Consider the following 27,041-nt stretch of genomic DNA (forward strand, 5'->3'; position numbering starts at 1 on the left):
CCAACCAGAGCCCCCAGAGCTGGCAGACACCAGTGTGACGCTGCCATGGGCCCTCAGCTCCTGGGCTGTGTCATGCTTTGTCTCCTAGGAGCAGGTGATTCCCCGAACACCTGGGCAATCCTTGGCCAAAGCTTGCAGGTCTTAGCTGGAGTCTCTTCCTAGAGGCAACAGCACAGGCACCCTCCTCGGCTACCTGTAGCTCTGTCTCCTCTCCTCACAGGTCCTACTGAAGCCGAAGTGACCCAGACCCCAAGACACCTCATTACAGAGACCAAAAAGAAGTTGACAGTGACTTGTTCTCAGAATATGGACCACGAATTGATGTACTGGTATCGACAAGGCCCAGGGCTGGGTCTAAAGCTGATCTATTATTCAATTAATGTTGATCATTTTGAAAAGGGAGAGGTTTCTGACGGGTACACGGTGTCTCGAACAGAGAAGAAGAATTTCCCACTGACCCTGGAGTCAGCCAACATCAGCCAGACCTCTCTGTATCTCTGTGCCAGCAGGTAACCACAGCACTGCATGGCCAGCTGCTCTCCACACAAAAAAGCAGCCACAGAGCAAGGAGGATCCTCCCTTGAGAGGCCCCACCCAACCAGGAGGAAAACCTTCCCCCACCATCAGTGCCCATAGAAGTCCCACCCAAGTCCCCAGCTTCTGGGGCTCTGAGTGATGCAGACCCTCTCCAGTGTGTCCTGCTCTCACTTGTTGTACCAATGAGCTTGTCAAAGGCCAGGCAGCACAAGCTAACTGTGCTTGGGCTAGAGCTGGGGTAAGGGATTCCTTTCCTAGACAAGGCTTCTTACATACTCTGCCATCTTTTCTCCTTACTGACCTTCACTGTTGCCCAAAGAATAGTCCATACCAATCCAAGTACTCGACAACATGTTGTCCCATATCATAGATCCTATTCCTGGATGTTTTGTCACCAGGGAAATAGCACGTTCTGAGTCTTTTGCTAAATCTGACATCTCAGCAAAGTGTCTTGCCGTCCACCAAAATGCCTGAGCCAGAGATGTCCTCTCCTTCCACACCTAATCCGTGGCCACACCCTCTACATTTCTAAATATTAAATTCTTTGCAAATTTTACTAATTTTTCTAACCTCATTGATAACATCATGGTCCACCAAACCTCATCTCTCATATGAATTCCTTAATGGAAAATCCCCATCAGGGTTTTCCATTTACCAGTTAAAGTCTCATGCTTAAGTTACTTCACAAGCCTCTCAGCTCCTTCTAATGATGTGGTGTTTGCATACCTGCCTACCATCCTAACGTGAACTTCCTCTTTCTACAGTTACCACAATTGCCTTCCTTTCTACCAGATATATTCCACCTCTTTTGTGTGACCAACTATGTCCTATGCTGGCTCGCTCCTGGCTCATCACCTATAGTGTTCATCTTACCTAAAGCACCTTCCTCTTCCTATTTACCTGGATATCTACTAATAATAATTCTTCTGCATATGAATTGAGAAGTCATTTCTTCCAGGAAAATGTCCTTGAATTCCTGAGTAGTTTGGTTAGTTCCTCTGCTAGATGCTTGTACGACAGTCTGAACCTCTATCCTCATGGTAACTAACCCACTCAATTGTTTGTAATTTGAAATTTACACTAATAATAGACATTGAGGTTGATGAGAGCAAGGACCATGCCTATATTGTTTACTTTTAAAAAATATTCACCCTTATCAGAGTGCCTGAAGAAAGTGGTATTAAGTGAATGAGTGAGTCAATCTTCTCTTAGATCAGCTCCCCAGCACCCTTCTCACTGGTCCAGAAGCTAAGCCCCCTGCAAAGTCTTCTCCCATACAATTTGGGAAGATTCCAGGGGCTTTCACATGTGTATATAAAGAAGACAAATCATGTTTCTAGTGGAGTTTATTCTTCCTCTACTCCAGCCTCGGGTTTATTCTGTGCCATATGTCACCCTGACAAGGATTTGTTAATTCTCTTGGGTACCACTGTACCGTGGGATCCTCTTCTTTTCCCAATGGGCCCTAAACTACCTGCCTGACACTGCTGAGGCTTCTGTTCTGTACCTTTTATTCACCAGGCAATGCAATCTGGCACACCCTACTGTTGCTCCCCGCAGGTTCTACCATCACTCCAGTGGTAGTTGACATATGGCTGAGATGATTATGTCACAGGCTGGCTCATTGGTACCCATGTCTTATTTGAGTAACACCAGAGCTAACACAGATACCCCACCATGAACTCACTTGCCATGAGCACTGGGGCTTCTATCTGATCTGTAACCCTTTATCTCCTTAGAATAGGTGATTCATGGGAACAAATAGGATGTCCTTGAACTTGGTATGCCACACCCCTACACTAAATCTTTCTTGGGTGGTTAGACATCTGTGTCACACCTAAATTCTCTCTTCAGGTACCAGCTCATTTCATCCACAGTGTCTGTGGATGCTGATGTCAGTAAAATCCCAACTAGTAAATTTCAGGGTCTGAAAAGAAGGCGTCTCTATGATGTGACCAAAATATGTACTATGACCTATATGTGCTGATTCAGACAAGAGCCAGGAATGAGGCCACAATCAATCTATTAGTCCGTTGGTGTCAGGGGAACCAACAGATGGGAAGTCTCTAAGAGATATGGCATCTTTTAAAGTAATACTGAGAATCCCTCCTAACCTGCAGACATATCTAGACATATCTGCCAACAGTTAACCCACAACACTGCACAGCACTGCCTCTCTTCACAGAAAGGGCTGACACAAGGGGAGAGGTGGCTGTGCCTTCCTGAGCCCTGCCCCTACCAGGGGAAGCTACCTCTCCCACAAAAGCCTTTCTCAGTTCACCTTACTAGAGACAGTAGGAGTCCATCCCAGGGCCTGGTGGAGGATGGCCCAGACCCTTTATCGGAATTCACCTGATACCAATCCGGCTTCCCTGGCACCACCTGCTGGAGGGTGATTCTCTCTACCTCAAACACAAGGTGGTCCTCAGGCTTTCTAGTCCATTGCATTTGCCCGTCCCCACCACTCTCACCAGCAACAGCATTGGACTCTCCAGTCCTACTTTAATTTCCATTCAAACTGCTTTTCTAATTTCAGGTCTTAGCCCTGAATTTCCCTTCTCAGGGCTCAACACCTTATTTGTAGTTATTTTATAACTGCATTTCATTGGCAACTGTCACCTAACTACCATCAGATTGCACACACCATTTCCTCTGCCAGTTCCACCTGGCAAACTCATTCTTACCCTTCAGACCTCATGATTGCTTCCCAGGTTCCCCAGGAGGTCTCTGGTCATGCACACAGGATGGCTAAGGTTTATGACACAGACCTGGTAAGGATACACAGCCAGATCATAAGGGAAAAGACCTAGGCAGAGTATGGAGGAATCTATATGAGATGTCCTACACTCCCTCCCTCCCATGAGGCTGCACACTTTCACCCCAGCTATGAAAATGCAGTCACCTGTGTGCAATGTTGCTGCCCAGAGAAGCCCACCAGAGATTCAGCACCCAGATATTTTTGGTGGCTGGTTTTATGGACTGAATTGCATCCCCTCAAAATTCATATGTTGAAGTTCTATGCTCCAGTATCTCAGGATATGACTGTATTTGGACATAAGGTCTTTAAAGAAGTAATTTATGTTAATGAGGTCATTGGAGTGGGTCCTTTCCCAATATGCCTGGCGTTATATATAAAAAAAAGAAAAGAAAATTAGGACCAAGTCACACACAGAAGGAAGATCATGAGGTAACAAGGGGAGAAGATGGCCTGCTATAAGGCGATTGGTTCCTCTGAAGAAACCAATCCTGTTGATGCCTTGATCTTGGACTTCTAGCCTTCAGAATAGTGAGCAAAACAAATTTCTGGTTTTTGTCATCCACCATGGAAGCATTAGCAAACTAACACAGGTGATCACACAGGCACCCTCTCCCTGGCACATTACAAAATTCCAGACTCAAAGAAGCAAAGTGGGTGTTCAACATAAACCACATTGTGCCAGCAGCCTAGACACAATGAACTAATCAGTGGGGACACTACTGAAAGCCAGATACCCATGTGCAATCCCAGAGCCTACCATGTAATCAGGTCCTTCTAAAATAGCTGTCTCAGGCTTGGTATGCTATTTTCTACACACACACACACACACACACACACACACACACACACACTGACACTCCCATGAGGAAAAGGGGTGGCTTTCACTCTAGTCCCTCTACTAGTAAATTCTCTTAGAATCTGGGGATTGCTGAGGGATCATGAGTGTGGGCAGGGACAATGACATCAGAGATGATCAGGCCTGTAACCTAGGCCTCAGAGAAAATACACTTGTGCCTCAAACCTGCTATGGGACTCAGGCTCCTCTGTGGTGTGGCCTTTTGTTTCCTGGGAGTAGGTGAGTCTGGGAAGTTGGTGGTGAACTCCTAACTTATTATTTCTAGGCCTTGGATACAAGACTTTTCCCTCATCAAGCTTCTTGATGACCACCTTTTTACCTCCTTTATCCTCCTTTCACAGGTCTCATGGATGCAGAAGTAACCCAAGTCCCAAGATATCTGATCAAAAGAAAGGGAGAGAAAGTGTTTATGGAATGTTTACAGGATATGGACCATGACAGAATGTTCTGGTATCGACAAGACCCAGCTCTGGGGCTGCAGCTGCTCCACTTCTCATATGGGGTTGAAAATAATGAGAAAGGAGATTTCCCCGATGGGTACAGTGTCTCCAGGAAGAAGAAGGAGGGCTTCTCCCTGATCCTGGGGTCTGCCAGCACCAAGCAGACATCTGTGTACCTCTGTGCCAGCAGTATATCCACAGCGCTGCACAACCACATCCTCTCGGCACAAAAAGGGCAGGTGCCAGAGGGAAGTGACCCTAACTCAGGGCTGAGTTACACCGGCTACTTTGAACAAAGATGGCCACTCCGTGGAACCAAGCCCATGGACGTACAATTTGGCCTGGAAAGCACAGGATATTTTTTATGCCCCATGCACCATCGTTTCTGAATTAGGGGCCATTTCGAAGTTAGTCTGCCCAGACTTGTGTATTATCCCCAGCCTAAATTCATGAGACTCTACCCCAGTCAGGAGGGAACATCCTCACATATATTTACATGGAAGAAGCTCTGTTCTATCATTTTTTTTTTTTTACCAATTTTTCTCTCCCTGTCTTATTCTTGTCCTTTTACTGTCATTTGCCACTTTGCTCCATGTCTTTGCTCTTAATCAATGTTTCACTAGGGGGCATCACACAAGCGAAACTCCTTCTTCAGATGAATTTTATTCTCTCTATGTTGATTGAGAAAGCATGTGGAATTTGAATTCTATTTATTCAATCTAAAATTAGAACAACTCTAATAAAAAACAATCTTTCTCCATGTTCTCTAAGTGGTCACTAATGTTTTACTAGAAACAGGTAAAGAATAAATTATGATGCAGAGGTTATAAAAATTAGGTTACTTCTGTACACATGATCATCTGGAAAAGTATCTGTGTATTTAAAAAATATATTTAATTGATTTCAGAGAGGAAGGGAGAGATAAAAACATCAATGATGAGAGAGAATCATCCATCTGCTACCTCCTGCACAACCCTCAAAGGAATTGAGCCAAACCATGACCTTCTGGTATATAGGTCGACACTCAACCACTGAGCCACTCCAGCCGGGCGTATCTGTGCATTTTAAAGAGTGAAACATCTATCCTGTCTGTAAATAGTAATTGAGTCCTTTGGGAATACAAGAGAAATACTTTGCTTGGAGTGATGGATACACGATGCAGTGTGCAGATGATGTTTTGTTGAGTTATACAGTTAAAACCTGTATTGCAAGCCAATGTCACCCCCAAGAAATTCAGTGAAATAATAAACATAGTAAAAGATTATAACTTCAAAAAAGAGTATTGGAAAGCTTGGTAGAGTTCACAGGTGTGTGCATTTGTCAAAACTTATTTATTTATTTATTTATTTATTTATTTATTTATTTATTTATTTATTTATTTATTTATTTTCTTCTCTTCCTGGCCAGGGCAGCCTCCTGCCTTCCCTCCCTCCCTTCCCTCCGGTCTCCACCCGGCCGCGGCCAACTGTCCCCGAGGACGGCTTCGGATCCGCCGCACAACTCTCAGCCCAGCTCGCGGCCTGCGTGAGGAGGACGAGGAGAAGGAGGCGAGCCATGCTGCTGCGGACAGACGGGGTGCGGCCCCCTAGCGGCTGCGGGTGTCTCCCGCCGACCCCGCGGCCCGGGCCTCCCCTCACTTCCGCCACCGCGGACCGAGCTGTAGGAGGCCCAAAACTTATTTAATGGTACTTAAGAGTTGTGTCTTTTACTGTATGCAAATTTACCTTTAAAAAGAATCATAAATAAATATTGAACACTAGTTAATTAAATGCATGCTTAAGTGTTTAAAAGTGAAGTATGCCTTTAATTAACTTTTAAATGTATCCAAAATGTACATGGGTAGATGGATAGTTTTATGATAAAGCAATAAGTAGCTTTATCAAGGTGGTAGAATCTAAGTGGTGGGCACATGAATGTTCAATATAAAACTTTCAACTTCTATAGAGGTTTTAAAATTCTCATAATAAAATGGGAAATAATAATGAGGCAAATATGTATGTTCTGATATAAACTAAACTTTTCAATGTATTGCTAAGAATACATTGTTAATAAAATAAGCAGCAAGGTATAGGAAGACCAATCAGATACTTGTAAACTTGAATAAGTCAAGAATATGTCTAGTAACAGATACAACAAGCTTATTGACCAGTTGCTTCTGGGGAAGGTACCTTACTTTTTGCTCAGTTTTGTGTTTTTTGAAATTTTAACCACGTGCATGAATTCAATAAATAAATACATTAAAATTATATGATAACGGTAACCATGACACCTCTGAAAGAAAAGTCTAAAGGCACAAGTGCTGTTTGAAGACAATGAAAAGTGAGAAGAATGTCTTTGCTATTGTTTTATAAAAGAAAGAATACCACTGAGAGGGAAAGATTTGGAATTCTTTAAAGACTAAGAATCACTTGGTAATTTTTAGGATTTAGGATGAATGAACCAGAAAAAGATCTTGGGTTATTTTGGCAGAAATTTTGATATATTTGATTAAATTTTTTAAATGTATCCCTAGATATCAAGAAAAAAATGGAGTATTCTATACCTTTCATCAGTATACTAAGCAGGGTTTGTCTTAAATCACTCACTGCCTCTGGCACCGCCCGTAGATGTACAGGCTGCAAACACACACACACACACACACACACACACGCATAGCAGAAAGGGTTACTGAAATATTATTATCTCTAACATGCTGCATTTCCTTGATCATAAGGTAAATTGTTTTTCCAGTTATATATTTCCAAAATATGAGTGAATCCTGTAATCTATATTCATTTCTAATGTAATATTAACACCACCTAAAAATAGCCATTATGTTTTTGAGAGTGCATCTTACTCAGTGGTTCTCAACCTTTCTAATGCCGTGACCCTTTAGTACAGTTCCTCATGTTGTGGTGACCCCCAACCATAAAATTATTTTCGTTGCTACTTCATAACTATAATTTTGCTACTGTTATTATTTGTAATGTAAATATTTGATATACAGGATGTATTTAGGTGACCCCTGTGCAAAGGTCATTCGGCCCCTAAAGGTGTCGCGACCCAGAGGTTGAGAACTGCTGTATAATTAGATGGACTTTCTGAATAAAGATATAAGGTAGGTTAGTTTTACAAGGATTTGTTTCTAAAGGTCCTTGTTTCCTTTATGGTGTTTGGCCTGTCATTCTCATTCATTCACCAGATTTTATTAAGTTCAGACAACTGCAAAGTGAGACCATCCTTGACAGTATTGATATTCCCATTGGGTTTTGAGGTCACATAGACATGGACTTGAGTCTTGCTTGTGTCACTTACTCTTGGATTATGTGAACTTGTGTAGATTATTTAAGATCGTTATGATTTCCTCATCTGTAAAAATAGGATGATAGTGCCTAAGTAGCCTAATTTATAGACTGAAATCATACATGTGAAGCATGGAGTAAGTGCACCAAAAAATACTGGCTCAACTTTTATGAACAATAAAGTATTTTATTTGGAGGGAGGAAAACAGGAGTAGAGGCCAGTTTACTAGAGTATGGGTTGAGGGAGGAATAATGGGGATGGTTTGGGACAATGAAGACTCAACAGACAGTTGAAATTTTGAGTTATAAGATTCCCTCATATTCTAAAGTTTTCTTTAGTTATTTGAAGTGCTGCATTCCATTTTTGCTTTATACCCAAAGGGTAGCACATACATGGCACTGAATAATGATGGATGGAGAGGTGGTGGACATATAGTGGATGTTGGCAGTGACATACTGGGAAACCTTGTGAGTGAAGAGTTACACAGTTCCACTAGGGGCAGACTAATTTTCTCCACATTTTGCAGAAACCCAACTTCCTATTTACAGGAAAGGAACTACACAGTGGTGAGGAAAGATGACCCTGAGTTTGACTTCTCAGTGTCTTTTCTCATGGAAGAGGAGAGGATATCACCTAAAGATGCTGACTTTCCTACTACTTCTCCTAGGACAAGGTATGAGCCTTATTGGGTGGGGAAGTCTGGGATTAATATTAATGTTGAATAGAGGAGTAGAGGGTCTGAGGCCACCAGTCAGAGAATGGGGGGGGGGAGGAGGGGAGGGGAGATGATGGATTATAGGATATGACAGAATAAGAGTTGGCAGAACAAAATGGAGGCAGTGCCCCAGGGTTCTTTGGGAGCCAAGGTGACATTGGAGCAAATAGTAAAAAGAGCTTCCTTCCTGGGGACAAGCTGGTCAGCGCTCATGGCTTTCTCTATCTCCCTGCAACCAGGCTCTGTGTTCGGTGCTCTCCTCTCTCAAAAGCCACTCAGGGACATCTGTCAACGTGGAACCTCGGTGACAATCCAGTGTCAGGTTGATAGCCAAGTTGCCCTAATGTTCTGGTACCAACAGCTTCCCGGACAGAGCTTGACACTGATTGCTACGGCAAATCAGGGCTCTGAGGCCACTTATGAAAGTGGATTTACCAAGGACAAGTTTCCCATCCACCGCCCAAACCTAACGTTCTCCATTCTGACTGTGAACAGTGTGAACCCCGAAGACAGCAGCTTTTACTTCTGCAGCGCTGGAGACACAGTGCCGGGCACAGATCAGAGATCTGCGCAAGAACTTCAGCTTCCTCCTGCCCATCTTCCTCCTCCCCAGTTCCCATCCAGATGAGCTCTGTAGAGGCAAGCTGGAGGGAGGAAACCACAGCTTTCAGGCAGAGACAGATGTTTGTGTGTTTGTGGGTAGGTATGAGTATGAATGTGTAGACTGAGATGGAGAGAAAATGTGTAGGACTAGCTGGAGGGCCTATCCACAGACATGAAAGGTGGCTACTGGGAGCCTGAAGATAAATTCCTCCAGAAGAGTGCTTAGAAATGCTCAGTAAACACAATCAAATATAGTTTCCCTTCAAGTGACAAGTTCATAAATACCCTTTAACTATTTCATCTCAACGCTATATTTAGTCTGTTCTCTATCAATATAGTTCAGAAGGCCCTTAGTCATCTTGATAGCATACTGGCCCATTGCACTTGTGGTATTATGGTGATTGTTCTTTGTGAATAGAAATTATAAAGCACTCTAGATGCCTCAGTATATGACATATGCAGGCCAGAACAATGTATAATCTGCAAAAGTTCAGGGACCTGCCACACTGGTGAGCTTTTAAGTAGTCCAGATGTGTGGGACATGTCAGAATTTCCCCTCTAATATGAGAGATAAGTCTTATTACCATCTACTATGCAGAAAGAACTGCAGTAATTCGTGGGCTTCTATGGACTTTGGAATTAACATATACTGCAGTTGGGTGTGCTGCTCTGGTCTATTACTATATCATCTGTAAGGCTGGCCCTGGATGGGCACAAGAGAGTTGTGTAGCAGAAATAAGGTTGGGATGAAAGCGGCCCTGCCACCTGGGCCAGAGGCCAAGCAGGCTCAGTTGTTCTTGAAGTACCTGAGGCCAATTGGGATGCTCTGTGAAGCCCTTGGCATTCCTCAAGGCTGATGCAGAGTTTTGGTGTAAAGCCATCCTTTTTCCACCTGCCAACAACTTGTTGTCCTTTGAAAACCTGCTCCTGGCTTTTGACCAAATGCCTCATCCCACATTCAGAACTGGATGTCATCTGATCAGCAACACTGGAAGGCTGGACAACCACAGAGTTTTCTGTGATACGTGGGAAATGTATAACCAAGAGCAGACTCAAGCATAGCTGGCTTCATACAGAAATGATTTCCATCTCACTCCTAGTTTACTACAAGGTCCAGTGGGTCTTGCCCAATTTCCACACATACTAATTCGGGGGCCTCTGGGATCCACATATGAGTCTATTGGATCTAGTGCAGTGGTCAGCAAACTCATTAGTCAACAGAGCCAAATATCAACAGTACAATGATTGAAATTTCTTTTGAGAGCCAAATTTTTTAAACTTTAACTATATAGGTAAGTACATTATTATTAAGTTAATTAGGGTACTCCTAAGCTGGCCTTTGCTAAAAGCGTCCTCAGTCTGACTGAGGTACGTTCGCTGAGGTCGACCCCTTCCATCTCTCCCATCCACAATCATCTTGTATACTTGTTTCATCGATCTTTTGCGTGCAATTTGCGGAAGCGACTAGCACTAACCACTGCACACCAGACTGCTGACTGACTGGTTCACTCAACTCGTGCATGAATCAAGCACATCTCCCCCACACCGTGTCTCCTGTTGCCCAACTGACCAACACCCCCCACTTCTTCTAACACCACTTCTTCAAAATAGACTCTCCCAGGCTGAAAACCGACTTCTGTGCATGGGCCATGAAGTTTCAATCGCACTGTACATTCACGCCCGCACGTGATATTTTGTGGAAGAGCCACACTCAAGGGGCCAAAGAGCCGCATGTGGCTCGTGAGCAGTGGTTTGCCGACCACTGATCTAGTGGGTCCAGTGCCCGCTTCCCTTCCTGCATCATGCTCCCATTTCCCCAAGAAGTGGGCAAATTCACATACAGATAAGTCGGGCTGTGAGCATCTTTCTATATGATAGCACAGGTTTCTCCTAAGAAGCATTAAAACACTAGCTAGAAGCTTGAATTCTGGCATCAGATAGACCTGAGTTTAAAATTTGGCTCTATTGCTTGATCACTGGATCTAACTTTGAACGGGTTGCACAATTCCTTTATATATCTCCACATATGTAAAATGACGATAATAATGATACCCACAAAATGAGGTAGGAGGGTTTGCTATAAGAATGGGATGAAAAAACCCATATAAACTACATAACACTGTGCCTCATAGCGATAAAACATGCAACGTAGTTACTACCTAAATTTATTTCTCACTGTAATACATGAAATTATACCTTAGCAATTCCTTTCCTGAGGTTAGCTATTGCCCTTTCTGGGAAAATTTTATTTATTATTACAATAGTTTTAGCTGTTTTAATTGCAAAATAAATGCATGGTATTGTGATATACAGAGATTATTAAAATGAGAATTTTTTTAAATATTTTTATTGAGTTTCAGAAAGAGAGGAAAGGAGAGGGAGAGGGAGAGAGAGAGAGAAACATTGATGTCAAAGTGGAACATCAATTGCCAGCAACCCTGGCATGTGCTCTGACCAGGAATCTAACTGGCAACGTTTCTGTACATGGGATGACACTCAACCAACTGAGCCATACCAGCCAGGGCTAAAATGAGAATTTAAATCATGCATTTAAACAAAGTTAGATCATATCATACATACTGCTTTATAATTTATTCTCTTAATCCATCAATATTTCATAAACACCATTTTATATTAAAATACTTTATGTCAACTTCTATAATAATATTTTAATGCATTAATGATAATCCTTTTTAAAAATTGTTTAATGATTTTTAGAGAGAGAGGAAGGGAGAGAGAGAGAGAGAGAGACAGCAATCATTTGCCTCCCGTACACACCCCAACTGGGGATCAAACCCACAACCTACGTATGTGCCCTGACTGAGAATCGAACCCACAACCCTTTGGTGTATGGGATGATGCTTCAACCAACTGAGCCACTCACCCAGGGCTAACCATCCTTTATATATCAGTTTTATGTCAAAACCAATGGCAAGGTAAAAACCGTATGCTAGATGACAGGGTTATTTCATTTAAAAAGCAATGGTTGTGTGTTTTGGTTTATTTTTCTTACAGACTCAGCAGGCAATAACGAAATCCTCTTTTCCTCACCTTCACATGACTGTCTCCTTATTATTCAGATTTTAACTCAAATATCACCTTCCCAAAAAGATCTTTCCTGGCCACCTTACCTAATACCGCACTGTTGCCCCAACCACCTGTCACTCACATTGATTATCACTTTATCCTATTTTAATCCTTACTAATCACCATTATCTGATAGAAATATATATGCTATCTATACATAATAGACATATTCTTATTTATTGTCCGTCTCCCATTGCTGTACACGCAAATATACATCAATGCCACTAAAGCAAGCACCTTTTCTATTTTCTGCATCGCTGTTTTCTTATAGCTTAGAAAAAACACAGCAATATCACGGGAATTTAGTAACTATTTACTGAATGTTATGGATGAGTTGTACTTCTTCAAAATTCCTGTGTTGCAGTCTTAACTCCCAGTACTTTAGAATCTGACTGTATTTGGCGACAGAGTCATGAAAGACCTAATTAAGTTAAACCAAAGCCATTGGGGTGGGCTCTAATCCAATCTGGCTGGTGTCCATATCACAAGAGATTAGGACATACTTGGAGTTAACACCAGGGTTGTGCTCACAGAGGAAAAGTAATGTGAGAACACTGTGAGAAGGTAGCCATCTGCAAACCAAGGAGGGAAGCCTCAGGAGAAACCAATCCTGCCAACACCTTGATCTTGGACTTCTAGTTCCAAGAACTGTGAGAAAATAAATTTCCATTGTTTGAGACACCCATTTTGTGGTATTTTGTAATGGCAGCTTTAGCAAACTAATACACTAGTAGAGAAATATAATTCATAAATAGAGGAAAGTTGGCCAAGCTGTATGGACTTCCTTGGAGAAAAACTCTAGAAAAGCATTTGAATGTAGATAATGTCAACCCATAAGAAAATGAAGTAGATTGTTCTAACAGGGAGGGAACGGATGCTTTGACCTTTATATCTGGATACAAAGGTGGCCCAACAACATGATCCAGGCCCTTTGCTGCCTCCAAGGCTGGGAAAGAGACAGATGTTATGGGTTCTAGATACGTAAGCCCAAAACCTGCTCAAACACAGTGACCCTGAAGTGGAGGGTCTTCAAATGGAAACTGTGTTGGTTGGTGCCTATGTGGACAGAGCACTCCCTTTTGGACCTGAGAGCCTTTTGCATATACTCCTGAATGGGTTGGCCTATAGCAGTGGTTCTCAACCTTCCTAATGCCTTGACCCTTTAATACAGTTCCTCATGTTGTGGGGACCCCCAACCATAAGATTATTTTTGTTGCTACTTCATAACTATAATTTTGCTACTGTTATGAATCTTAATGTAAATATCTGATATGCAGGATGTATTTTCATTGTTACAAATTGAACATAATTAAATCATAGTGATTAATCACAAAAACAATATGTAATTATATCTGTGTTTTCCGATGGTCTTAGGCGACCCTGTGAAAGGGTTGTTCAACCCCCAAAGGGGTCGCAACCCACAGGTTGAGAACCGCTGGTATAGAGTTTTATGAGCCAAATGAGTGGAGGGAGCCCAATTGGCTTATCACCAAGCTGGACTTGTGGGACTCAATCTGGATATAATATGAACTGAAAAATAAATACACATGTTACTCATTAAACTCTGAGTATCATGGGAGAAGTCATGGCTGCTACAATAACGATTATCCACATGGGTAGTCCTCCTAGGCTCTCTCCCGATTTCTTCTGTTGTTTTTTTTTAAAATATATTTTACTGATTTTTTACAGAGAGGAAGGGAGAGTGATAGAGAGTTGGAAACATTGATCAGCTGCTTCCTGCACACCTCCTACTGGAAATGTGCCCGCAACCAAGGTACATGCCCTTGACCGGAATTGAACCTGGGACCTTTCAGTCTGCAGGCTGACACTCTATCCACTGAGCCAAACTGGTTAGGGCCCGATTTCTTCTGCTTATTCTCCAATAACCTTGGGAGTCACTTAAGCAATTCTAGTAGGTCCAAGGATGGGACAAAGAGTGACTGAAATGTGAACAGAAAGACCATTATAGTATAGAGACCAATCTATATTTACATTAAAAAAATAACCTCAGTCTACTTCCCTATTCACCCCTCCATAGAGGCCTAAAGAATATATAAAATATGCAAATGTTTCCTCTGGGCATAAAACATGTTTGTGCTCCCTGGCTTCAAGGTGGGGGATAGGATGGGGTTAGGGGAGGAGCAGAGGCTACTCCATTTAGCCAACCAGCCATGACCTGTCTATGCCTACACATCTCTCTCACTCTTGGATTTTTCTGGATCACACAGAGGGCTCCCCCACTATCCAGATTCAGTGACCTCCAGGATAAGATATTCAAGAAAATAGTCCTTATTGGATAAAGGGAAAACATATAGTTTAGAAAAATAATGGAGGAAGAAAGGAGCTGGGAGTTTGGAAGAAAGATAGCCCGCAATGTGACAATCTGATTGGAGAGTGATAAAGGAGACTGAGGCCCAGGGAGGAGTTGATTGTTGATTATGAGCTGAGAAGAAATAACTGAGTTGGGGGGGGGGATTTAAAAGGAAGAAATTAGTGATTTGTAATCTGACCAAAATCTACTTCTCAGACTACTGGGAGGTCTGAAAGAATCTAATATGTGGAAACACAATGGAAATGAATTTAGCTTAAAGAGGTGTCATCTGTTAATTCCTTAACCAGGTGACCTTGATGAAGTCAACCTCTGAGCTTTAGATTTCTCATTGGTAAAAAGAAGAAAACTATACCTCCTGCCTACCTCATGAGGCTGTACTGAGCATCGAATAAAAGGAAGAGCAGCCAATATTTATTTCTATGTTTAAGCAGGCTGATTCTAGAGTCAGACTACCAGGCTACCATTCATCTCTACAAATGACAGGCTGTGTGACCTTGAGCAAGTTACTTCACCTCTATAAAGCTCATTTTGGCATCTATAAAATGGGAAACCCCATAAGTAGCTATGATAATAAAAATTTTTTATAAGGTCCTTGAAAGGTTCACACAGTGTTTGTATAGTAAGCACCTAACAACTCTTTCATATTATCATAATTAAAAGACAATGGTTTGATATGCTAAGCACTAAATATGAACTAAGAGAATGTCTTAAAGAAATAGACAAAGGAATCCAAGGTTCAAATTGAAGAGTACCAAGAGCTGTATAGACTTATCCAAATTGAATTGAAGCAAAGGAGGACTTGAATCCATCCCACAGACCTGAATCCATGCTACACATCTGAGCCTAGAGTATGATGCAAGTCTCCACCTATAGCTATCTTCTCTGTCTATAGGGTGGTTCCTGATACATTGAATAAAACTGACCTCATAGTCTGTGTGGTTGTGATGGTTTATTCTAAGGAGCACAAAATATCAAAGGAAGGCTAGTTTTAAGGCTTTAGACACAGAAAATCCCCAAGCTCTTGGGTGTTCCCTTTTAGACAGTATCAGAGCTGTAAGCACCAATACGAAAATGTTTCCCCATGCCCAAAAATAATTTCCTATATTCTACCAAGGATTAATTACCTCCCCAATACTTTTCCAGGTCATGTTGGTATCCACAGCAAGAATTTCTCCTTATTCTCTAAACCAGGACTTTCTATGAAGACCCCACAACAAGGGATACAAAGAAATAGCATATTAGGTGATGTTACAGGACAAGCCCCTATTATTGAGGCTCCATAACCTGGATAACCTGGGTCAGCTACCTGTGAGCACAGAGAGGTGTGTCATCCATGCCTTAGAAGTGTACTAGAGGGGTCCAGGTCATGGCAAGGCAAGGCTCTGAGACCAGGTGCCAGGTGGAATGCCGCGACCTTCATGGCAGGGTTCAGGATCTGAAGGAGAGGCTGATGCACAAATGAAAATATTATATAAGAAGTATTAATTTAGAAGGCATTGGGGGCCAGGTGGAGCCTCTTTCTTTTTTTCCAAAAATGTTAAGATTTTATTTACAAAGCTTCTTTGTTTTACAGAAAGTAAAAACGTGTTACAGTCTTGGTGTAACTGGTAGCCACAGCTGGTTGACTCACCAATCATAGCTATCCATGCTACAGCAAGAGTCTTACATGAAAACCTAACAATGCTTACAATGTTGTTGGGGTGCAGTCCCCAAGCGTGGTCGTGAATTTCCAAAAGGGACTAAATGGAGGAAGGCGGAATGTCACAGGAACTATTCTTTGGCTCTTTGAGTGGGTGGGTGTCCTGGGGTTTGTAACACAGCTACCTTTTTTTTTAAACAGCTCCCAAATCCATATGATGAGCAGTCCAACCAATACTGAACAGTTCTTTTGGTTTTTTTGCAAATTACTTGGGTTCTTAAACATCTTCTCCATCATCTGTTTCTCTCTTCCTCTTTTCAGCTTTCCTGCTTTCTTCCTCCTCTTCATCCTCATCCTCATCATCCTCATCTTCATCAACTTCTCCATCATGTCCAAATTCTTCCTCCTCACTGACTTCATCTTCATCCTCTTCTCCTTCTACATCTTCATCTTTATCTTCATCATCAAATTCTTCTTCCTCACCATCCTCATTCTCCTTGTCCTCCTCATCTTCTCCTTCTTCATCATCCTCTTCTTCATCCACACTGTCCACCTCAGCATCTGAGTCAGGAGCTTCTCGATCCTCTTGGTCATAGCCATCCAGGTAGGTCAGCTGGGGCAAGAGTTTGAAGACACTCTCTCAGTAGTCATTCAGGTTAGCAACCTCACAGTTAAACAGATCCAGGCTTTTCAGACATTCAACTTTTTCAAAGGTTCCAAGGTACTGATATCTTTCAGTTTATTTCCACTTAAATTTAGATGTGTGACATTTGGAAGTTTTCCTGCCAACATGTCCAAACCCCCAGAGATTCTATTGTCACTGAGTTCAAGCTTTTTCAATTTTGGTTGTTTGGGGAAATTTGAAACTGAAATCAAGCCTACATTTATTAAACTGAGGAACTCTAAATTCACAAATTCAGCTGTTAAGCCTTCAGTTTTCCCATCATCTGATTTGCAATTGTCCAGGACATGTTCTTGAACAGCTGCCGGGGTCCGGTTCCTCAGCTCCAGCTTGAGGATACACACCAACCTCTGGCCTGGTCTGATTTTTATTCACTTGAATACACATTTGCCCTTTAGCAATGCATACAGGCAGATCTAAGGTAAAGTTTGATGAACACTGTAAGGGTTATCAGGTTAGGAAATTTCCTTGAGCCATTGAGCCCACTGCAGAGCAGTTTTATGCTGATTTTCAACCCAGCTGAATATCAAAGTCCATTGGTTTTCCAATGTTTCTTTTTGCATTTTTATGCTAACTGCTGTTTGCTTTAGCCTCCAGGAGTGGAAGGTTAATTACCTCTTCTATTTCTGCCAGGAAGACAAGCATCAGGAGGGATCAGGATGGAGCGTGCCCTCTGACTTGATCCTAAACAAACATTCTCTTAGATCCACCAGCCATGATTCTCATGCTTCTCTACACTTCCCATGTCTTCCTGTAGGCCTGAGACCATTTTCAGATCTGTATAATCAGGCAAGACAGAACCTTTCTGATTCTCAGTCTCATCTATAAATGGAGATAATTTTGTTCTGCATAACTCACAATTAAAACATTTGTGAAAAGTTTAACTTGAAACTCAACACAAATGAATATCAGCATGGTGTGTGTGAAAGCCCTTTAAAAACTGTCAGGCACTATACAAATATAGCAGTATTCCCACCTGGATATAAGCCCATTGGCGGTTAAAGGGTGTGCAGTGAGGACAGGGGAGGGCTCTGAGCAGTGGGTCTCCTGGTAAGGAGAAGCTGGCTTCCAGTCATGTCAGACACTGGACCAGAAGACACCCCATGGGCCCCTCTCAACCCCATGGGTCTCACATTGGCATTTCCCCCAATTCACTCTAGTTTTCAGTTCCTCCATCCCTCTTAACCTACTTTCTATCTCACCACTTCTGAGTTTTTCTCATTTGGCTCTTCATCTCCAGAATATTTACTCATTTCTACCTTTCATAGAATTCAATGAACTCTGCCCACTCCTGCCCCGCCACTAACCCTGAGCTCAGAAGAACTGAGAAGTCTCTTCATCAGAGGGTCCTTCAACCAGGCTCACATAGACTCATACACAGACTACTTCCATCTCTATACCCCTCTGGCCAGGTTTTGCCTCAATAAAGTACAGAATTGTGTCTTGGTGGCCATGGAAGGTCCCAAATTGAAATCATTTTCTGGGAAGATTCACTCTATATGGATCCCAGCACAGAAGTGCCATTGCATCTAAAATAGAAAATTCCAGACACTCCCCTCCCCACACACACACACTGCATCTTTGTTATTGATCACCCAATCCTTAGCTCCTTTACCATGTGCTAATCCTTCTACCTACTGCTAATCTTCTGGTCAGAAACCAATTTTATCAGTCCAAACCCTTTCTAATATCTGATTGCACATAATTCTAGCTCAAACTGTCAGCTCTTAGCAATTGAGGCAATTTTCATCACTGTTAGTATAGATTCCCATGGCAACCAGGAGGCTGCTTAAAGAGAACCTATAATAAGGTGAGTGGTGAGAAAGGCCAAGGTCCTGATGGTGAAGAAGAGGAGGAATGTGGTCTTCTGTCCCCCAAATGTACCTGGTGACACCATTTAACCCTTGCCCTTTCCACCTTCCAAATACCCTCCTCCATAGGCTTTGAAAGGCAGGAGAGCCAGCTGAAAGCCCAGAATTTCAAGGAATGCAGCCTCATCCTTCTCATCACCTCTTCATGATACAGTCCTGGTTCCTCAAAGCCTTGGATTTGACCTTCCTGCCCACTGATTTAGAGTTGAAAAAGGGTCTTCACGCTCACATATAGAAACTTAGAGAAGACTTCTTTCCTCTCAGGGGACACCAGGATACTGAGCAGCCACATTTATGACCAATATCAGCCCTTCCTTAAAGTCAGTTAAATAAATCTCCATGAGGTCAGAAAATTTCTAAGGGCCCAGGTTACTCTTCTCCTCCTAAACCTCATCCTCTTAGCCTAAGAAGGCCCAGATGTTATATGAGGGGCTTGGCTTCCCCTGTTCTCCTCATCCTGGAATACCTCTATGAATCACCAGGTCTTCTTCCTCTCTGCCCTCAGAAAGTAAATGTTCTAATCACCTGTAGGTCACGAACCCACAGAGTGGCCAAAAATAGCAGAGTTGATCCAAGACCCTGGGAAAGGGAAAACTGCAGGTGTGTTTGTACAGGGAGTAGGGGTGGCCACCTACCCTCACTTCGGGAGGTATAAAGGCTCTCCACCACCAACCCAGCTCTACTTCTGCCACCATGAATCCACTCCTGATCCTTGCCTTTGTGGGAGCCGCTGGTGAGTTCCATGTGTTGCTTCAGGCTCTGCCTCCTGGCAGAAATACAAGTTCCACCACCTTGCTGCCTCTCCTATTTACCGGTGCTCTGATGTTCTCTCTCCCCTGTCTAACACCCCTCTATCCCATTCCTGGGCTCTCTTTAAGCCTTACCTCTCTCACCTTCTGGATGACCCACTCTCAGCTCCATCATCCATTCATCTCAGGCTTTTAGAAGAGAGGATGGAAAGGGAGGTGAGGTGAAACTGGTTTATTAAATTGACCAGTGGTCTTGAGGCTTAGGTCTGACAACTCTGGGCTAGCTTCACTGTGGATATTTCTTTAATTATTATTATTGATTAAGGCATTACCACTGTGGCTATTCTTAACCCCAGATACACCACCTACAGAGACTGAAAGAACATTCATGCCCGAGTCCTAGCTCTAGAAATTCTGACTTCTTTGGCCTAAGGTGTGGCCTGAGCATTGAATTTTTAAGTTTCCCAGGTGATTTTACGGTTCTCAGGTGTAGAGCCAAGGTTGAGAAACACGGTTCTATCAGCCAATAACAGTGCTTAACTTTGTCCCATCCAATGGGTGTGGGGGCTCCTCTCTCTGGCCTCTCTGTGCCGATTTGAACTATGGGAGAAGCTGGTGCAGTCAGAGTGACTGAGCCAGGAGGTTTTCCTTGTTGGGCCAGCCCATCCTGATCCTCCAGGGCTCTGATAGTCGTGGGGAGCAGATGAGTGATGTTGAGCAGGAGAGAAGCATTCAGTGGGTGAGAACACCACATTCTGAGCTGTATCACATTGAGGGCACTATGAGGATGTTTATTGTGTCCTCATTCTCCTGGTGCCCCTGTAGAGGTCTGGGCTGGATCCCTGCAGGGAACCTAGCTATGTGCCCTGCAGACACAAGGAGAGACTCAGGAGAACCCCATCCATTGCACTGACTGGGGATGGCAGTGTGTCCTCACTGCCCGTCCTTGCTGCCCGTCATCTCTGTGCTTATGAAGGAATCTCAATTAGTATGACCTGGCCAGGTGCTCGGGCTATACCCTCTAACATCCTGCTGAATTGGCTTCTCCCTCCTGTCTCCACTCAAGTTGCTTTCTCCACTGATGACGATGACAAGATCGTCGGGGGCTACACCTGCCAGGAGAATTCCGTCCCCTACCAGGTGTCCCTGAACGCTGGCTACCACTTCTGTGGTGGCTCCCTCATCAATGACCAGTGGGTGGTGTCTGCGGCTCACTGCTACAAGTCGTAAGTGCTGGGCCCTGATGGCAAAATCCACAGAGGGGGCTCTTGGAGAGCTTGGTTCAGTCTAGGGGAGGGTGGGAAGAAGGACCATAAAGAGGAGAAGTTGTCAATGACAGCTGATGCCCAGGCATGGGGGTGATGAGAGACACCTGTAGGAAAACTCTGACACCCCAAATAAATAAATACAACAGCCAGAGCTACAGTCATGAGAGCAGAAAGAGGCTATTTAGGGTACAAGGCCCAACTGGGAAACAGGCAAGGACTTCATACAAGTAACCTTTGCCAGTGGATGCACATAAAAACACCTAAGAAATGTTAAAAAAAAAAAAAAGAGAGAGAGAGAGAGAAAGAAAGAAAGAAAGAAAGAAAGAAAGAAAGAAAGAAAGAAAGAAAGAAAGAAAGAAAAGAAAGAAAGAAAGAAAAAAGAAAAACGCCTGGGGCCTGTCCCAAGGTAATTAATTCAGACTTTTCAGGAAGAGGTGTCTAAATTTTGAACTCTCTCAGCTGAGACTCACTGCCTAGAGCAAAGGTTCGCAAAACTAAGTGTGGGTCAGAATCGCCTGGTGGATCTGCTGGACCATGGGTGGCTGGATCCCACCCCCAGAGGTTCTGGTTGAGTAGGTCTGGGGTGGAAACCGAGGCTTTGCATGTCTAACAAGGTCCTGGGACCACACTTTGAGACCCACTGGATTATATCATCCAGAACGATAGTGCTTACCAGACCAGGAAGGGAGCAAAAGTCACCGCTGTACATAGCAAAGTCACAGAGTGTGAGCAATGCCTGGGGGCTTCAAGAAGCTCATCTGTGCCCATGACATTGGAGGCATGGGGTTGGGGGGGGGGGGGCACAGCTGGAAAAGCAGATTGAGGAGCCACTGCAACTGGACTCCTTCACCCCATCCCAGCTCCACTAACACTTACATCTGAAGCAGAAAGGCCCTTGGTGTCTCAACTATACTTTCCCCCACCCCTCTGCTGCCCTGTGCATGGGCACAGCCCCACCATTGCCATGACCTTCACAGTGGGTTCAGAATAACTTGAAGGAGGGCCGATGACACAATAGATACACTATACAAAACATTTGAGTTTAGAAGGCATTGGGGCGGGGGCGGGGCGGGGGACAGGTGGAAACCTCTTTCATGAAGAGGCACACTGAGTTCTGGCCTAGTCAGCTTTTTATTCACTTTGAATACACATTTGCTCTTTAACAATGAATACAGGCAGATCAAAGTTAAAGTTTGGTTAATGAAGTAAAGATTATCAGATCAGGAAATTGCCTGGAGCCATTATAATCACAGCTGGAGCAAAACTTGTGCTGATATTCAGCCCTGCCGACTATCAAAGTCCATTGGCCTTCCCATGTCCCTTTTCCATGTTAACTGCTGTTTGCTTTAACCTCCAACACACCATGAGCAGGGAGCCGGGTATCCCAGGAAAGAGTGGGGATGTGCGAAAAGGTCCTCAGTTCTCCTCTCCCAACAGTCGCATCCAGGTGAGGCTGGGAGAGCACAACATCGAGGTCGATGAGGGGAATGAGCAGTTCATCAACTCCGCCAAGGTCATCCGCCACCCCCGCTACAACAGCTGGACCCTGGACAATGACATCATGCTGATCAAGCTGTCCTCGCCTGCGGTCATCAGTTCCCGGGTGTCCACCATCTCCCTGCCCACCTCCTGTGCGCCTGCTGGCACCCAGTGTCTCATCTCCGGCTGGGGCAACACCCTGAGCTCTGGCAGTGAGTAGGGTTCTCACTTCTTCACTCTCTGACTTCCAAATGTTTCCCAGAATGGAGCATCGCCTGAGCTCAGCCCCCTCAGCATCCAGTCTGCAAATAATGTCAAGTGTCCACCACCCTCAGGCTCCGTCCTGGAGGCCAGAGAGATGCAGAGTCTCGAGGAGTTGACCCAGAATAGGACAAGCATAGCACTTGCCATTCTCGCCTCCAGGGAGGGGTTCAGCAGTGGCCATTCTGGGAACTGAATCGCCTTGATTCTTGCTGGGGCTTAGGTTCTTGGGGACAGCCCCAGATTACCATCCTCCATCCTGGCCTGACTCTCATTTCTCCTTTCCTTTATCTCTTCCTCTTCCTCTAAGTCAACTACCCTGAGCTGCTGCAGTGCCTGGATGCCCCATTGCTGGCCCAGGAGCAGTGTGAAGCCGCGTACCCTGGACAGATCACCGACAACATGGTGTGCGCCGGCTTCCTCGAGGGTGGCAAGGATTCCTGCCAGGTGATTGCCCTTTCCCAATCTGAGACCCCTGCCCATCCACATGGCCTGCCTAGAGGCTGGATTTGAATCCCCAAGGCCATAAGCTGTGCTCCCCTGTTTCTCCCTCCTTATAAACTGTGTTGTGCCTTCCTCCTCCCCAGGGTGACTCTGGTGGCCCCGTGGTCTGCAATGGAGAGCTTCAGGGAGTTGTCTCCTGGGGCTATGGTTGTGCCCAGAAGAACAAGCCTGGTGTCTACACCAGGGTCTGCAACTTCGTGGACTGGATTCAGGAGACCATGGCTGCCAACAACTAAAGATCCCACCTGTCCCCCTGCCATCACTATGCTAATAAAGTGACACTGATCTGAAAGCCTATGTCTGTATCTGCTTCCCTGCCTGGCTCTGGCCAACACCCTCCCACCGAGGTCAGCCGGGTCTGGCCGGCCCTTATACCAAGTGCCCCACTTATCAAAGATGCTCCCTGGCATACTAGTTTAGCAGCAAATAAAAAGATGGAATCCAAAATCATAAGCAGGAGAGAGGGGACGCTGTTTTCTAGAAGGAAATACATTTCCAAAAGGCTGTCAGAGGCTCCTTGACCTTGGCACTGGAGTGCAGTGTGCCCGTGGGCACAATGTGCCGGGCCCTTTCCTCCCTCTTCCTGTACCCAGACTGAACACACCTGGGGAAGCACCTGTGCATCCACCTTGGCCTCTTCTGAATCCCTGTCACGTGCACTTAGCCAGCGTGTGCTCCCCAATGGGCCCTACTTCCTGACAATCTGCCCATGTGTCTGGGGGGAAAGAAGCTTCCCTGGGTCTCCATCCTTCAGGCTCCAGAGAAATTGGCCTTTTGTGCACCTCACCTGATGATACCAATATACATATACTGTACGGAGCTCTTATAGACATTACATGGTTGTTTCACCCTCCCCTCTGCAGTGGATATCACTTCTGTGGTACAGACAAGAAAGCAGAAGTTAGTTCACCTACGTCCCTCGTCCAGCAAATGGTAGATCAGGGGTTCAACTTCTTATTTGCCTGGCCTCAAAGGCATGCTCTCTCTACCCTGCCTCACGGTCTCTCCCATGCTACTGTGGTCCATCAACTCTGCCCTTCAACATCTCTCCAGCCCACTCCCTGCATCACTGCCCTTACTGAGGGGGCTGGCCTTCTGTCCACCTTCTAATACTGCACCCAAAGAGGTCCTGCTCATTACATCAAGTCCTGATTAATACCTCTCCTGACCTCCCACAGCTTCCAAATGGAACCCAAGCTCCTTATCCTGAGATGGGCCCTTCCTGCTTTGCCCCTGCCTATGTTTTCAGCCTCACTCCCTGCTGCTCCCGTCCCCTCCAGTGCTCTGAAGTCCCTGTGGTTCCTCCAATGAGCCATACACCTCTGACCTCTAGCTCTGGACACTACTGTCCATCTCACTCAATGGTCTTCTCACCCACCCCTTCACCCTCTTCAGAAAGGTCTTTTCTGACTCCTCCTGTTTCTGATTCCTCCCCTCACCCCTGTGCCACTGGCCCTCAAGCCTGAGTGAGGAACCCTGCTTCTGATCCTCGCTGATGTCTGTCACAGTCCTGCTCGTGCCACTGAGTGAACATAGATCCATCTGCCTTAGTATTCGGTGGTGAGCTCCTTGGGAAAGAAATCTTGCCTTGCTCATCCTGATATATCTAGTAATTAAACAATGCCTAGAATATAATAGCCCCCCAGTAACTGAATCAATAAACTATGACCTAGGAGTGGAGAGAAATGTACTGAAGAAAGACAGAGCCTCCAGAAGAATGGTTCTCCAGGTGTGGTCCCCGGACCAGCAGCACCAGCATAACCTGGGAATTTAGGAGAAGTGCAAATTCTTGGTCCCACCCCAGACCTTCTGAGTCAGGAATTCTGGGATGGGACTCAGCGACTCACATTTTGGCAAGCCTCCCAAATCATCCTGATGCAAGCTAAAGCTTGAGAACCAATGCGCTAGAGAGCTTCCTAGCTGTACTCTCTGTGAAAACAGTAGTAAGTAACATTTTTACTATTTCAGGGACCACACTCATCATTAAAGGCATTATCTATCTTATCTAGTTCTCACAGGAACTCCTAAGGCAGGTGACATTATTACTCTTCCCATTTCACAGATACAGAGGCTGGGGCTTGAAGGTCTCACAGATGTCAGTGGAGGGCCTGGGTGGGGGCCCGGGCAGACTGGCTCCAGGAGGTGGGCTTCCCTGAGGGGCAGGACCTTCAGTGGCTGCAGGGACAACAGCACCTACCGGAGCACCAGGACTTAAGTAAGGAGGCCTGGTTGCCTATTCCAGCTCTGTTTCTGCATCACACGTGAGGTTGGCAACCTATTTAGCCTCAGGTTTCAGTTACATCTGAAGAAAGTAGGAGACAAATTTTAGATTAACATGAGAGTAACCGCATGCTTGAAAGTTTCAAGAATTATGCATATATAAGATGTTATTTGTGTATCTCCTTCCCGCATGCCAACACACACCTTGAGAAAGGCACACAGGTAACCCCACTTTCCCCTGGTCCCCGTGAGCACCATCCACATTCTTCTCACTCCCTCAAGTGGCCACACTGAGATTGCAGCTACTTAGGTCTTAAAAAAGAAAATAAGGAAAGGCTGCCCCCTGCTGCCCAAACTGATGAATGACCGCATTCAGCGCTAAGCTCTTTTTAACCCCTCTCCCCCTATTCCCTCCCCCCCACCCCCCCACCCCCAAAAAGCTGCATATGACAATGTGACAGAATGGCAAAACTGGGGCAAATCCCATCAGAATTAAAAGAAGCTGTGATACCAAGACAGAGTGGTATTATTCTCTGTAAGGTGGTCAGGATGAGGATCCGGCCCAGCTAGATAGTCCAAAGGAAACTTACTGAGAGGGTCAATTATTGGTAAGACAGGAAAATATACGGAAATAGATCAAACTAAGTCATTACAGTGATAAAAAGTGTTTCTCGATGTTGAAAGGGAATAAAGACCAGGTCTTACTACAGTTCAACTGATAAAAGCAACCCAAGACCTTTTATTCGGGCTTATGATAGAGTGTGAGATCTGCCGCTATCCCTAAGTAAACAGACTGTCTTCCCTTTCTCTTTTTTTCTCTAAATTTTAAGAGCCACACTATTGCATCCAACTTGTGACACCACCAGGTAGCACTCTAGTGTTCTCTACCCTGACACCTGTTTCTTTACATGTCAGGGGACAAGCAGTGGGTCCAAACCTGGCACTGAAATAGAAATATCCAGGGTAATTTGAGGCTTGATTGTTTATTTAAGTACAAATTAGTAAAGCCAATCCCAGGATTTTTAATTCAAAAGTACCTGGGACTACTCAGAAATATGCATTTTTTTCACAAGCTTCCTCAGCAAATTCACAACCATAAAACCATGGGCACTTGTTATTCTCAACTGTTTTGTTATTTCAAATAATGCAAATAGTTTACACAGATTTTTTAAATTTGTATTCAATAATATTTAAGGATAAATATCCATAGGTGGAATTTCTGGGTGAATAAATAGATGCATTTTTGTAATTTGTATAGATATTTTCAAATTGTTCCCCATAGGGTTGTGTCATTTTGCACTCCTATCCACAATCAATACAGTAGTCTCCACTTTATCCATGGAGGATACAGTCCAAGACCTCCAGTGGGTGCCTGAGACAGACCATGGACAGTACCAAATCCTATGTATACAATGTTTTGTTCCTATACATACATACCTCCAATAAAGTTTAATTTATAAATTAGGCACAGTAAGATATTGACAATAACAACTAATAATAAAATAAAACACTATTAAGAATATACTATAATAAAAGTTATATGAATGTTGTCTGTCTCTAAATATCTCATTGTACTGTAGTCACCTTTTCACTGAAAGGAAGCACTTTACAGCATCTCTTTTGATATCCAAATTATTAGCATCAGTACTCTTTTGCTTGGGGCCATTATTAAGTAAAATAAGAGTTATTTGATCACAAGCACTGTGGTTCCAAGACAGTCGGTCTGATAACGGAGATGGCTACTAAGTGACTAAGGGG

General features: G+C 44.2%; 1 protein-coding gene, 1 pseudogene and 2 gene segments (V, D, J or C); 3 read left to right on the forward strand and 1 right to left on the reverse strand.

Annotated features, from left to right (window-relative positions):
• LOC132242852 (T cell receptor beta variable 27-like) lies at positions 1 to 637 on the forward strand. The segment is given in 2 exon segments: positions 1 to 94; positions 221 to 637. Coding segments are annotated over 2 exon segments (342 nt in total).
• Positions 638 to 4,288: 3,651 nt separating this feature from the next.
• The window catches only part of LOC132242853 (T cell receptor beta constant 1-like), a 38,931-nt gene continuing 16,178 nt past the window's right edge, over positions 4,289 to 27,041 (forward strand). The window contains 2 exon segments of the C gene segment in view: positions 4,289 to 4,370; positions 4,493 to 4,787. Coding sequence covers positions 4,322 to 4,370; positions 4,493 to 4,787 — 344 coding nt within the window.
• On the reverse strand, positions 16,128 to 17,923 carry LOC132211281 (acidic leucine-rich nuclear phosphoprotein 32 family member B-like; annotated as a pseudogene).
• Positions 19,402 to 23,355, forward strand: LOC132242850 (anionic trypsin). Its single transcript, XM_059712025.1, has 5 exons — positions 19,402 to 19,535; positions 20,618 to 20,777; positions 22,257 to 22,510; positions 22,870 to 23,006; positions 23,147 to 23,355. The coding sequence occupies exons 1-5, from the start codon at positions 19,496 to 19,498 to the stop codon at positions 23,297 to 23,299; spliced, it is 744 nt and encodes a 247-aa protein (XP_059568008.1). The 5' UTR covers positions 19,402 to 19,495; the 3' UTR covers positions 23,300 to 23,355.

The sequence above is a fragment of the Myotis daubentonii genome, chromosome 10, assembly GCF_963259705.1.
Source record: "Myotis daubentonii chromosome 10, mMyoDau2.1, whole genome shotgun sequence".
Classification (NCBI taxonomy): Eukaryota; Metazoa; Chordata; class Mammalia; order Chiroptera; family Vespertilionidae; genus Myotis; species Myotis daubentonii.